At 30.6% G+C, this 14,666-nt stretch overlaps 3 protein-coding genes across 3 annotated transcripts; all 3 read left to right on the top strand.

Annotated features, from left to right (window-relative positions):
- The first annotated feature begins 5,047 nt into the window (after positions 1-5,047).
- On the top strand, positions 5,048-5,887 carry LOC115882000 (protein atonal-like). Its single transcript, XM_030899810.1, has one exon. It carries the CDS (start codon positions 5,151-5,153, stop codon positions 5,544-5,546), a length of 396 nt encoding a protein of 131 aa, XP_030755670.1. The 5' UTR covers positions 5,048-5,150; the 3' UTR covers positions 5,547-5,887.
- A 958-nt stretch (positions 5,888-6,845) lies between these two features.
- LOC115882052 (cuticle protein 19-like) lies at positions 6,846-7,805 on the top strand. The gene is made up of 3 exons (XM_030899875.1): positions 6,846-6,891; positions 6,950-7,012; positions 7,524-7,805. Exons 1-3 carry the CDS (start codon positions 6,877-6,879, stop codon positions 7,803-7,805), a joined length of 360 nt encoding a protein of 119 aa, XP_030755735.1. The 5' UTR covers positions 6,846-6,876.
- A 2,521-nt stretch (positions 7,806-10,326) lies between these two features.
- Positions 10,327-12,194, top strand: LOC115881999. Its single transcript, XM_030899809.1, has 4 exons — positions 10,327-10,357; positions 10,612-10,731; positions 10,982-11,233; positions 11,289-12,194. Exons 1-4 carry the CDS (start codon positions 10,337-10,339, stop codon positions 12,129-12,131), a joined length of 1,236 nt encoding a protein of 411 aa, XP_030755669.1. The 5' UTR covers positions 10,327-10,336; the 3' UTR covers positions 12,132-12,194.
- Positions 12,195-14,666: the final 2,472 nt, after the last annotated feature.

Consider the following 14,666-nt stretch of genomic DNA (forward strand, 5'->3'; position numbering starts at 1 on the left):
CATATTATCAAGAAATTATGTTTTTTTAACTAAAAACTAAAAAAAAATCCAAAAAATTTTGAATTTTCAAAAAAAAAATTCCGCGAAAAAAACCTCATAGGCGTGCTTCTGGGGTTGAACTATACAACCAGTTAAAATTCTTGCACTTATTTCTCACGAATTGCACACCACAGTCAGCGCTTCAGATTTTCAGCGATTTGAGCTTGAAGTAAACTGACTTTAATTTTTTTAAACAATAAATATGCGAAAAAAATTAAGAGATAAAAATTGTTTAGAAATGAATGGAGATTTTGAAAATAATTGTTATTTTAAGAGAAATCAGTGGTGTACAAATTTTTTCTTCAAAAATATTCAGTTGGAATGGTTGAAATAAATAAAATTGTTTGTACATCAAAAAAGGTATTTTGATGCATAGAAGACATGTATCAAGTTTCATAGAGATATCTATAACAAAATCAGAGTTATATTATGAAAAGAAAATCTTTTTTGAAAATTTTACCGCCCCGTATCTCATAAATTAAGATGTTTGGGACATACATGCATATGAAGTTTTTTTTCTCTTCGAATAGGTCCAAGAATCACCCCCTTAAATATTCCACTAATTGCGAGGTTCTGAATCAAGTTTATGACAAAATTCTGTAGATGGAACGTTAAAGTGCATGGTTTGTGGAGTTTACAACAAAAATAAACATAACTCTTCACAATATAATGTTTTGGACATTTTATTTACTTTGTGGCAAAATAAAACACTAATTCACCACAATACACCAAAACAACTAGAAGCGCGTTTCGTTGACCATAGTACCGTATGATCGAATAAAAACGGCGTCAGCGATGGCTATGAAATGAAGATCGCTGTCATCCCAAGTAGCATTTTCACAATTTGCGACCACATGTTTACTAAACACAACGTTGGATTAGTTACAAAAAATAGTTAGCTCCCTACCTTGGGTATTAAAATAAATTTAAACGTTTTTATAACGTTGTGCCGACGTTGGACTAGTACTACAGCAAAGTAGAAGCTTCTGCGACGTCGAATAAACGTTGTCTTGTAACCTTTTTTGCTTAAGTGATCTTTAGGTGATTCGGACAACGTAGTTACAACGTTGGACAATATAAAGTTTTCCGACGTCAGTTTCAGGACCTATTCCAACGTTATGCAGACGTCGTCTGTTTTACTAATTCCAATGTTGTTTAGATTTCCTTATTCTTACGTTGGTAGGACGTCGAGTCACTACCTTTTTGCAACTGTATTGAACCATAACCTTAAATCTTAAATTTTCACTTCATTGTTCTGTTCAGTCAGACAGTTCAGTGCTTTTTTTTTAGCATGTCATTAAGGAACACCCTGTATATTTTTTTTTGTTAAAATATTAGTAAAATATAAAACCAAATTTTCTGAAACCCTCCCTATACAACTCCCTTAGGGTTGATAACCTCTTTTTTCCCGTGGGGGTGTCTGATGGTCTCTACCTAGGACGCAAAAAATCAACAATGCAAAAAAATTAGAAAATATACGACAGAAAAACCACCAACAACCGAAAAATCAAATTACTTTCCGATTCTCTCCATTCCAAAATTGGTTTCTACGTTGTCCGAACACGCAAGGGTACGATTTTGGACACGAGCAGGTACCAAATGCGTCTACGGGGGCAATTACTAAGGTAGGTACTGTCTTCAGAATTAGCAAGAACTACTAGAAATTTCGGTTTGTAAATGATTTTTCTTGAATTTTAACTATTTTACTTACTTGAAGTAAAAGCTTCAGTGCTTCAGTGGTCGGTATGATATAAAAATTAGTACTGTGCGATATAAGTTCAGTACTACAATACGTCTGTCCGTTCTGTAACTACGGGGTATCCGTGAGAGGGGAAACGATATTGTCTCGATGTTTTTTGTAAAAAATTAGACGACGCGTCCCATCAATAAAAATTCCACAAATTCGCAAGTAGCCAATAAAATGAGTGGGCGGAGCGATTTGCGGTGACGTACTCGTCAAGTCGACGTATAAAATATATTGCTGTTTATTTAAATGTTTTTTGTCCGCATTCCTTTCATAGACACAGATCCAGCAGACGTACTGTACATACATACCCAAAAGAAATTATACAGGGTTGTTCACCATATACGACGCGGAGTATTGTAGCTAAACTTTTAGATTTTTGCAAATTGTAAGTTTTGGGTTCGTTGAAGGACTATTAGAGCTACAATTTAAAAATATTTTTACAAGATACAGAGTGGCCCAAATAAATAAAAAATATCAAAGTTGTATTTTTTTAAACGGAACACCCTGTATATTATTACATTTTTAGTTTCTACGATTAAAATAAAGGTAAATTTGATAAGGTTTACCGCATTTTAATCTTACCGTTTCTGAAATATTTAGGTTTTTGTCAAAATACAGTAGGTAATAATTTTAATGCCTTATTTCTCCAGGCGTAATTAAGTTTTTAAAGCCAAATATTGTACTGAAATATTTCTATTTACTAAACTTTGTGTTACAATAATAAAAATTATACTAACTTTATACAGAGTGTCTAAAATTTTATTTTAAGTAATAATTAGCTATAAACGGCAATAACTTCTTTAATTTAAATGAAACACCATGTATATTTATAAGAAGCAGATGCACAATTTAATTGTCTGTCAAATTGTATTATACCATTTTTTACCTATGTCTTCAGGTTTTCGTAGAAAATGCATTTTCTTATAATTTAGACCTCAATTATCAATATACCCATGGAATATTGACATTTTTGATTATTTTTAAAGATGTAACAAATTTTTAAAGGGTACAGATACTAATATTGTCGATATAGTTCGTTTATGTCACTAAAAAATAAAAAAAAATGTTTAAATATTTATAAAAGAGGACCGATTAATATGATTCCAGTATTCAAACTACATTAATTGACTGTTTACTGTGTTGATTAATAATAATTGCTCCAAATACTAAAAAACTTAATTTTGTATGTGTATTAGACAGTGTGGTCAACACCTTAAAAACTTATTTCATTTTTGACGAATGCTCATTTATAACAACAGAGACATTCATTTTCATAACTTATTATTATATTGACTTCTGTTTCCAAATCCACATTAATTTAGAATAATTTATTAACTAACACAATTAAATATGTAATTAATTAATATTTTGGCGGAAATAATGGTGGTATATTTAATTAATGGTATACTCTTTTATAAAGATTTAAATAGTTTTATTTTTGTATACCAATAGGCTGGTAATATTATCGTTTTTAGCACCTGTATATTTGTTGCTTTAAAAACAATCTAAAATGTCAATATTCCATAGGTATACTGATAAATGGGGTCTAAATTATAAGAAAATGCATTTTGTACGAAAACTTGAAGGGATAGGTAAAAATGGTATAATACAATTTGATGGACAATTAAATTTTGCATCTAATTCTCCCAAAATATACAGGGTGTTCTATTTAAATTAAACAAGTTATTGTCGTTTAAAGCTAGAAATTATTTAAAATAAATTTTTAGACACTCTGTATGAGGTAGTATTATTTTTATTATTGCAACACAATAACTGATCAATAATTAAACTTCAGTAAATATTTAGTATTAAAAACTTTGATACCCTTGGAGAAATGAAGCCTTAAAATTTTTACTGCTTTATTTTCACAACCTTAATTAAATTAAAATTTGCCTTTATTTTAATCTTAGAAACTAAAAATGTGATAATATACAGGGTGTTCCATTTAAAAAAATTCAACTTTGATATTTTTTATTTATTTATTGGTCCATCAACGAACCCAAAACTTACAATTTGTCAAAATCTAATCGTTTAGCTACAATACTCCGTGTCGTATGTGGTGAACAACCGTGTAGATTTGCAAAATGAAACTACAAAAATTGATATAAAAATATGATTTAATAAGAATAAAATACAACTATTATAAACTTACAAGTTTATCAAAATAACCTTTAAAAAGTTAATATTGTCGGCTATTTTTTTTCTGAAAGACTCAAAAAAGGTGCCAAACGTAATTTTTCAAACAGAGAAAAGTTAAAGCTTGCCCCTAGTTTACGCTTTTTAAAATTGCAGCCTGATGATGAAGCATATTTTTTAACGTAGGAGGAAATGCAGTTGTTGAATCGTGTTTTTTTGACTTCCGTTATGAAAAAAATTACATAGAAAAAATTTGCCTACAATATATTCTAGAAGATTGCACATATTTACAGGGCTGGTAGATCTCGATAAAAGACTCATATTTTTTCTTTATCGTTTTTCAAATAAATCCAAAATAAACGACTTATTTTGCTTTTTTGCTTAAATTTTGAGAACCACTAGATTTTTTTCTGTGCTTTCGATCCTCTAAATTTAATCTGCTATGTTGCCATATTGTCAACTGAAAATTAAAAAAAATCAAAACATTTTTCGAAAAATACAGAATTTTCATTTTTTTAACAGAAAAACATTGTAGATGTGTTTCTGTGGTCAAAATATACAACCTCTAAAATATATGCACTTATTTAAGGTCCACCCAGTATATTTATTTAACAAATTATATTTTGAGTGTATTGTTTTCGCATCATGTGTAAAAATTATGATAATTGTCTGTATTTATCAGTATTCTATAAACATCTAAAATTAGTTAATTGTAAAATTCCCAAGATTAAAAAAAGTTACAGACATTATTGACTTTTTTATAGTAGAATGAAACCCTATATTCCCATTCAGCATACTTTTTCTTTAAAAAAAATATAACTCAGTCAAAGAAATTTCAATCAAACAATACACTAAAGCACACTAAAACATTTTTTAAACAAAATAATACAACAAAAAACTCACACAAAAATTCAAATTAGTTCCTTTTTATATCTCCATCCCCGGAAAAAACTACAAAAAAAATAACTTCAAGCGACAAAAGATACCTCCAAACCCTCTGCCATTGGCTCGAAACATCTCTGCTTCCCTATTGGTCGCCGAGCACGCGCTAAAAAGGCGTTAACTTCCGAGACCCTCTATATAAAAACGAAGGGCCCAACTGGCTAGGGCCATATACATCTTCACCGCCAACCTTGACTCTCGTGTGCTACCTTCAGTTTTCGCTCAAAAAGTTTACGTCAAATTTCGTGTGACGTTCAGTGAAGAAGTTATTTTTTTTAAATTCATCATGGAGAACCCAGAACACTATTCAGCTTATTTGTACTTCCCTTCTCAAGCTACATCAGAGCTAGTAACTACCCAGGATTGCTGGGGTAACAACAACAGTCCGACATCAAGCTACGATAGCTTAAGTGAAGAAAGTTTCTCCTCCCAAGTACCAAGTCCTTCGGGAAGAAATACCAGGGGTAGAGTTTCGCCGCAAGTGTTGAAGAGAAGACGTCTGGCAGCTAATGCCAGAGAAAGAAGAAGGATGCAGAACCTGAACCAGGCCTTTGACAGATTAAGGACTTTTCTGCCACAGTTGGGGCAGGATAGGCAATTGAGCAAGTTTGAAACGCTCCAGATGGCTCAGACTTATATTTCCGCGTTGTATGACCTGTTGGATCAGGCTCCTTCAAGGTAAAAAGAGACTTATTTAGTGTAGTTTAATTTGTTTTTATTTGTGATGCCAAAGAAATTTTAAAAGAATGTTAAAAATCGTTTTTTTTTCTCGAAAGAGACATTCCATTTGTTTGTTACTGTAGATATTCTTATTGTAAATTAGAAGATAAGTGTTATCTAGATATGTAAAAATAAAAATTGCCATGATGTTTTTCAGTATTATTATTATTACTCTATAAGTTTAATATATTATGTTTTAGTTTTTCTAGTTTTTAAGTGATTATTTATTAAAAAAATTGTAATTTTTCTCTTGTAAATGATTTTACAGCGTTGTGCCAAATCTTGTGTGTCATATAAAACTGTTTTTAGATATTAGTGTTCATATAATAAACGACTGAAATTAAGTTTTATGCTGTTTGATTTTACCTAAATTTATTTTTACTATACTTGTCAAATTCAAAATTACTGTATTTTGGAGTTGTTTTGATCCTTACATCAAGATTCTTTGAGATAAATTTCTTTAGTTTAGATGTTTTTTAAAGGATTTTACAAAATCTGCTTTTAGTGTTTTCAAGTAAGTCCAAAATAACTGCGTTATTTTACTTTGAAATTTTTCAAAAAAAAAATATTTTATAGCTTAAATTTTGAAAACCACTCGACCTTTTCTGGGTTTTCTTTCTTGTAAATTTAATCTACTACCTATATTGCCATATTATCAAGAATTAATTTTTTTAACTAAAATTAAAAAAAAATCCATAAAATCGTTTAAAAAATTCTAAATTTTCAATTTTTTATGGCGATAAAAACTCATAAATGTGTTTTTGGAGTGGAAATATAGTACTATCTCTAAAACTTTTCTAAAAAAATTTTCAGTTTATAATCATCTGCTGATGATGCTAACATGGTTAGCGAAACGCGCGTCCAGTGTAAAAGTAAAAGTGTTTTGGTGTATTGTGGTGATTTAGTGTTTTTATTTTGCTGTGTAACACCAAAGGTTCCAACCCTCAACTGTAATTTACCATAACAGAGTTATTTTTAAACAATAATTATGTCAACAAACAAACAAAAACATTTTTACTGTTCTTTCAGAAAATTTCCCATAAGTATGTATATAAGAACAATGATAAAATTCATTGAAAGTAAGAAAAAGCTTTAAATAAATAAGCTGTATTTACACTGCGTAAAATTAGAAAACTTTAAAAGTTCCTCCAAACCAAAGTATTCATATAAAAATATTTTATATAACATTTTTTAGTTCCATGTTATTTGTTCTATCAAATTTTTGTATAAATAGAAGGAACCACAGATTTTAAGACAGTAAGCAATGAACTAATAACATAATCGTATCAAAAATGAACTCTCTTTTGGTTGGTAGTAAAATTTTCCGAAAAATACATATTTTTAATATTATTTTATTTGTTTTAGGTTTGTTTTTTAGTATTTTTTTCCGTTAGTGTAGTTTTATCATATCCTCATCACCACCATCATGTAAGTATTTATAGAGCGATCAACAATACAGGGCGAATCTTAAATAAGTCAAATATTTTTAGAGATAGTATATTTTGACCCCAGAAACACGATTATGAGGTTTTCTTCACGATTTTTTTTTTAAATTTGGAATTTTTTGAAAACATTTTTTAAATTTTTTTAAATAAAAAACATAATTTCTTGAGAATATGGCAACATAGGTAGTAGATTAAATTTACAAGAAAGAAAATTCCAAAAAGATCTAGTCGTTCTCAAAATTTTAGCATAAAATCATTTTTTTTGGAAATTTTCAAAGTAAAATAACTCAGTTATTTTGGACTTATTTGAAAAATCGTAAAGAGATAATATGTTTCTTTTATCAAGATCTACCAGCCCTGAAAACAGTTGCACTGATTTACGACTCACCCTGTATAATATGATTAATACTATATCAAACTACAAAAAAACAATATATTTCTTTAATTTTTTTCTTGGTCAACATAATCACTTTATCCCAATTTCTACCTTCCAGATACCACACTACCACTTCAAATATGGCGTGCACGATCCCCACACTCACGATCACAAAGCCCAGAAAGAAGAACGTCACCACGATGACGTGAAAGGCGGATACTTCCTCAAAGAACCCGACGGTACCAAGAGGGTTGTAGAGTATACTTCTGGACACCACGAAGGGTTCAAGGCTGTGGTACGCCGTGAAGGACATGCTCATCACCCTGCTCACGACGGTCATGGACCTGGTGGTACTAGTTACGTTGGTGTAACTCATTGGGGACATGGTTCAGGAAGATAAGATTATGTTAAATCTCAAATTTTATGTTATTTTTTTTTGTTTTATATTGTTATTTAATTTTGTTGAAATAAAATATAATTGAAGTAGGTATTTTTTGTCTCTACCTTGACAAAGTAATGAATACTAGGAAAAAGATTGTGAAAATATAAATTTTAGTTTTCAAAAAAGTCAACTTGAAACAAATATAAGCATACACGTCATTTCTTTTGAATAATAGAAGACTCAGACGTAATGAAACGCCCAGTAGCTGATTTTTTCTCTTGAAGGTTAGTAATAACACGCATTTCTTACATTATTTGCTCTCATTAGTAACAAGACCTTAAAAAATTATTGATTTCGTCACAGGCCTATTTGTTTTAATTTTTTTATTGGGAAAGAATGGCCGAGGCAAGACAAAATTTCTAAGAATAACTGTTACGTATATATTGGTAAAAAATCGGAATATAAGAAAAAAAATTATTCATTTTTAACTATAGTACATAGCAATTAAACTTTTAGTCACGTGATTAAGCTTGACTGGCACAGCGTTGCCAAGTTTTACATATTTTTTTTAAATAGCACTTCCTTAACAGCACTTAAGGGACATAAAGGGCCATAACTACCGCATTCCCGTTCAAAATATTCTAATAAGGTTGCGATGAGTTTTTGCATTGGCTATTAAGCTATCTTGTACACTTCGCAGCAAAAGAGGTTCTAAAAAGAACAATGTTCGACTGTAAGATCTGCTAATAAAATATTTTTTATTTTAAATACGAATGGCAATGGTAGGAAGTAAATAAAGAAATGTGGCAACTTGGCATTTTTTACAGCAGAGCTACCACCTGAATCCGTCATTTGAATGCTCATTTCTGTCAGTTAAAACATAGGTAAAGTCTGTCCAGCAAGAGAATACCTGACAGTGACAGATGTCGTTATAATTCATAGGTAAATTGCATTTTCTGTGATTTTATTTAGGCCAAAAGCCGTTATGAATTTCATAGAGGAGTTAAATGATATGATATCATGAAATATAACATCTACAAAGATAACAATAAATGATAATTTTGTAGAGGTCAATCTCTAGACGTAATTTCAGTTTGGTCACAAATTATCACTAATTAAAAAAAGATTAACAAAGAAAAAAAGTATTTAAAAATATTTTTTTTTAAATGTTCATTTTTTCATTATAGCAGTAAAAATATGTAAAATGCTTTTAATATGTTTTGTATCACATCCAAACCAAAGTATTTTTAATAATTCCAAGTAGTATTTTCAATATCCTGTATTATAATTAATGTTTGGAACTATAAATAATGCTACTCAGCATGGATTTCTCCAGTGGCGTAGGGAATTATAATCAGAGAAATACAATTTCTGCAATAAACATTTTTTTATATATTTTACATGTAAAAAAATGTATAAAGTATTGTTATCAAATATGTAAAATAATTGTAAACTATAAAAAAATTAAAAATTCTAGTGATAAAAAATATTATCATTATTATCACTAGATTCTTAATCTAAAAAATATTTTAGTCCTGACATGTAATGCTTTACATTTTATTTTTAATTTCAAATCGGTGAGTTTTATAAAAAATACAAGAGATAAAAAAGTTTCTAAATAAACTAAATTATCCAAATTAATTTTTTGCATGTGTTTGATAAGCCAACTTTTTCTTTAAATTTCGTTAACAAGAATGATAATGAATCTGTTTATTTTTCCTTCACACTTGCTTAAAAATTCAATGAATAATGTGTTTTCATAACTGTGCTTCCATCGTTAAATTGTCGTTTTCAAGATAAACAATAAGAACGTTTTTTTTCCGCCATACAGTATATATGTATATACAACGTTTAAAACATATGTTATACAAATTATTTTATTTTGATACAAGGAATCATCACACGTTAATAAATAAATAATTGTATATGATTATTATATAAAAAAAGACTGTAAAAATATTTTTTTTTCGAATTTTAAACTACACATTTAAAAATTACTTTTACTGAATATAAAAATAAATTAAAACCTTAAGGCCAACTGGCAGATATTAGTTTACGTTTTAATAAATATTTTGCACCGTCTAGGTACAAGCTAATTTCTGATGATACGCCATTGGAGAATTTCGCGTGGTGACAACTTGCCTCACTTTCAGCTGCCGTGTTACCTGTCCCCTCTCTTTCCTTGTCTAAGGGCCAAGTGATGACGTCTAGGGTTTGACCTCGTCAAAATTATCATCGATCATCATTCCCCAGCCCTCTTTGACGCCGTGTTTTTTTCGATCGTATGTTACTTCCTTCAATGAAAATAACCGTATCTACCCAATTTCCGCTGATCTAGTATATCCGTCAAAATCTAGACTTTTTCGCCACACAACCGCCAAAAATCGTTGAGTCACCTCAAACCGAAGCTTTTTCTTCAAATCCTGGTTCCTGACCTTGGAAGACCTTCACAATGTTAATTTTTTCATTGCCTCGTACTCTCAATGTATATATACAACCCGCAAGAAAAAATTAGTTCAGTTGAAAAGTGTGTTTTGGTTGGACAAAAGATGACGACGACGTTTTCTTTGGTTAGTATGTCCATGGAGATTTCGGTGATATATTGCGGTCTATAGTGTTGTGCGTCGATGGATTTTTTTTCGTTTTTGTTTCTTTGAATATTGTTTGAGTTTCTTAATAGTTATGTATTGTGAAAACCAATAATTATCGTATAATTAATTATATATCAATACTTAAAATTTTAAAATATTCAAATTAGAGAAAAAATAATATATTTCTTTAAAACTGTGCGTTTAATTACTAGGTATACATATATTTTTTTCAGATTTTGTGTGCAGCCTTGGGTGTGGTAGGAACCCGCAGTTCCATATTGGTACCTGAGTACCAGGCAGGGTCATTATACCATGGGTATGGAAAAGAATATGCTTCAAATTATCACAATTATGTAAGTTATTTTTTCACTTCAGTTTTTGTGAGTCTAATTAAAAAAATATTACTAAATTGTACTGTTACTATACAGGATGTTGAATCCTTATCAAAATATATGTAAAAAGTTCTTATAAACATTTTTCCGAAAATGCATAATTTCCAAGACACGACATGTTAAAAAATTTTAAAAATATTTTTGTTTGGAATTATTTTAATAATTACAAAATAATCACTAGTATTTTTTTATCTTTCTTTCTTCACTCTAGGAACCTAGATCGTACGCATTTGAATATGGTGTCTCAGACCCTCACACGGGAGACCACAAAACCCAATGGGAAACCAAAGACAAGGACGGTACCGTACGAGGAAGCTACAGCCTCCTAGACTCAGACGGTACAACCAGAATCGTCGATTACATTGCTGACGACCAGGGTTTCAGAGCTGTCGTTAAAAAAGTTGGCGCTCACGGCACCTCTGTTGAAACTCATGGTCTTGATCATCCAGAACACAATGTACAAGTAAGTCATTCTTATTTTTCACTTATCGTTGTGTGTTAATAAATACATTTTTTAGCCTGTGGCTCTGGCATCAACGGTTGAACCCCATTCAACCATCATCGAGCAACCCATCGACTACAAAAGCTATGATGGAGGCTACCAAGCTTATTCTGACTTAAAACCTGTTGTAGCTGATGTATTTACTAAGCCAGAAGAATATGTTCAAGCTCCTAAAGTAGAAGGATTGTTGGTTAAGGTTCCAGAACACCAAGAACACATAGAGCATCATCAGCACATTCCTGAATCTCATAGTCTTCCGGAAATCTATCATCGCCAGGCTGAGCAATACAAAGTAGCTCTTCCAGAAGAATATTACTCTGCTCCTCAACACCACTACGTACCAGAAGAGTACCATCATGAATCTTCAGCTCCTTTAGTATCTGTTCAAAGTCATGATGACCATCATCATCTTGCTTCAGGCGTGAAATCAGTTCCACAATATGTTCTTCCAGCATTAGAACAGTACCACCAAGGTCCAGTGGAAGTCAGTCATTCTTATGAAGTTCCTAAAGGATATATCCCTCATCCTGAAGTTGTTCATCATCATGAAAATCACCATGATGGTCCAAAAAGTGATGCTGTCTTGCTGGAGTCTTCCAAACTCAACTTCCAAGGTCCTGTGGAAGTCAGTGATTCTTATGAAGTTCCTCAAGGGTATATCCATCATCCAGAAGTTGCTCATCATCACGAGACTTACCATGATGGTCCAAACAGTGATGCAGTGTTGTTGGAGTCTTCCAAATACAGCCATGAAGAAAATCCTGGCCAAAATTTGAATCATTACGTACCAGAACAATCTCTTTCAGTACTGCCTATCGATCACCACGCCCAATACCAACTAAATTTAAATTACCATTGAGTAATTTTACCATGAAAAAAATGGACTGAAAAAATTCTTTGTGTATATATAAAAGTATGACTATTTATTTTTTTATTAAGCTATGTGTATATTTAAAATATGATTAATAATAAATTATTAATTTTACCAAGTACATTATCTGTTTGATTAAGATCTTTCGGCCTTCCGTATTACCCGATTTGTCACCTAGTAAAACTTAAATTCGTACCTTTCTCTTTAATACAGGGTGAAATTAAATGAAAAATATTAAATATGGAAATAATTCTTGACTAACTTTTTACTCATATAATAGGTCGAACTTTCCTGAACATACTGTATGTTTTATGTTTTAAATTAAAGGATTGTTCACTTTCTAATATAATAGTTGACTTTCTAAATAATTAAAACAATAAATATTTTGAAAGTACATACTTTATAGAAAAAATAATCTTAAGCAGGCAATAAAGAATGTTGTAATTTAGTCTGTCTTTTGCAAAATTAAATTGAGATTTGCTTGAATAAATTCTTCAAAGATCGAATATTAAGTAGAGCTTTCAAAATTATCTGATAAAAAAAACTTTAGAATTAATTTTTGTGTAAATAGATTAAAGGATTTTAGTCAATCAAAAAATAGAATAATATCTGTAACTAATAGTTTGGTTGTGAGTAAAGAGTTAACACTTTATTGGTTGATGGTCGCTAAATCGACCACTTTAATTTAACCAACTGATCAGTTGCGTGGAAGTGTATTATCTCCCAGTATTAGAAAGTGTATATCTCCCTAATTGTCGTCTAAGCATTTTCTATGCAAATTTCATGTGATAAAAATTTAAAAATATAGAAAGAATAATTGTATCTGTGACATTAATTTCTTCTTATTTAGTGCGCCAAATTTACGGCTCGGATGATATTTTCTAAAATCGTTAACATATCCTGTATATTTTCAGCAAAATAAAAACACTAAATCACCACAATACACCAAAACACTTTTACTTTTACACTGGACGCGCGTTTCGCTAACCATGTTAGCATCATCAGCAGATCATTATAAACTAAGTTAAGCAGTTTATAATCATCTGCTGATGATGCTAACATGGTTAGCGAAACGCGCGTCCAGTGTAAAAGTAAAAGTGTTTTGGTGTATTGTGGTGATTTAGTGTTTTTATTTTGCTGTGTAACACCAAAGGTTCCAACCCTCAACTGTAATCTGTATATTTTCGATCATTTCTCATAGGAGGCGAGTTTCTCGTAAAACAAAATTTGATTTACTTGGTATGGGCATATTTTTGAGTAACAGAGATAATCAAAATGAACGTACTTTTTCTTCTTACATTGTATGATACATAACGTTTATACATTATATACATTAGATCATTACATATGATCTATTTGCTTTAACAGACTCTAATTGAAAAATCGACCATAACCCCCCTCCCACTCCCTTATTTGTTAAGTTTTTGAAAAATGTTATTAAGAAGATATATGCTCCCTTTGTGCTAGTTTATATATTTTTAAAGTCAGTTTGATCAAGCTAAAAAATAATTAGTACCGCCCTATAAAGGGTTAAATGATTTTTTTCTACATCGAGAAAACACGAATACCCCTTTGCTTATCTTTGGCTGTATTTAAATTTATTAATAAGCTATTTTATGTCGAATGTTAATGATTTAAATTTTGAACTTAAAAAAAATCAACTTCCAATAGTATTTTTGTTTCCTCTATACAGGGTGTCTATTTAAAAAAATCTTGATATTTTCTAAAAAATGAACAAAAAAAAATAGTATTGCAGCTTAATTGTCCTGAAATTTCTTGATGACGTATTGAAGTCTTGCATTGTTGCAATAAGTAACAACAAGTGAACAACTATCAGGAGTGGAAAACACGTTGTTGATCTTGCGATAATTATATTTTGATACGTATTAACCTTTTTTTTCTACCCTAAATTAAGTGATACAATCGGACAGTTTTTAGTACGTAGGACGTCTAGATCTTACAGAGGGTTGTTTCTTGGTACCACCCCCAGAAATAACAGTACCAGATTCGTTTGGATTATTCCTCTCCGCATTCATTTCCTTGAGATTTTGACCGTATACCGTTTCGTTTGATTCCTTTTCTATTGTGTCTCTCCTGTGGTTGATTGAGGGACTCTAATCTGAACATTTCACGCCGTTTTTGTTAATTATATATCTAGGTGGTAACTTTTAACACTTTGGTTAGCGTCAGATGGCTTAATAACAGTTATTTTTCGATCAATGGAAGTGTGTTGTAAGTTTGACCGACCATCTTCAACATTAACGTTTTTTTTGTTAGATTTATTTTTATTTTTAGACCTATTTTCATGATTTTTTAACTGTATGCAGGATAGCTCGAACTGTATTCAGAAAACTTTGCCAGCATATTCTGGTAAATACCAGCATATATGGTAAAATCATTTTTAAATTCCTTGCTTTGTTAACATATTCCACAGCGTGTTTCAAACATTCACTAAAATATCAACGTTTTGTTTTCCCTCGTATAATTGACAGATAGGAACTTTCATCTTTAATTTAGAAAGAG

This window comes from Sitophilus oryzae, unplaced genomic scaffold, assembly GCF_002938485.1.
Source record: "Sitophilus oryzae breed Bouriz unplaced genomic scaffold, Soryzae_2.0 scaffold_1745_pilon_pilon, whole genome shotgun sequence".
NCBI lineage: Eukaryota > Metazoa > Arthropoda > Insecta > Coleoptera > Curculionidae > Sitophilus > Sitophilus oryzae.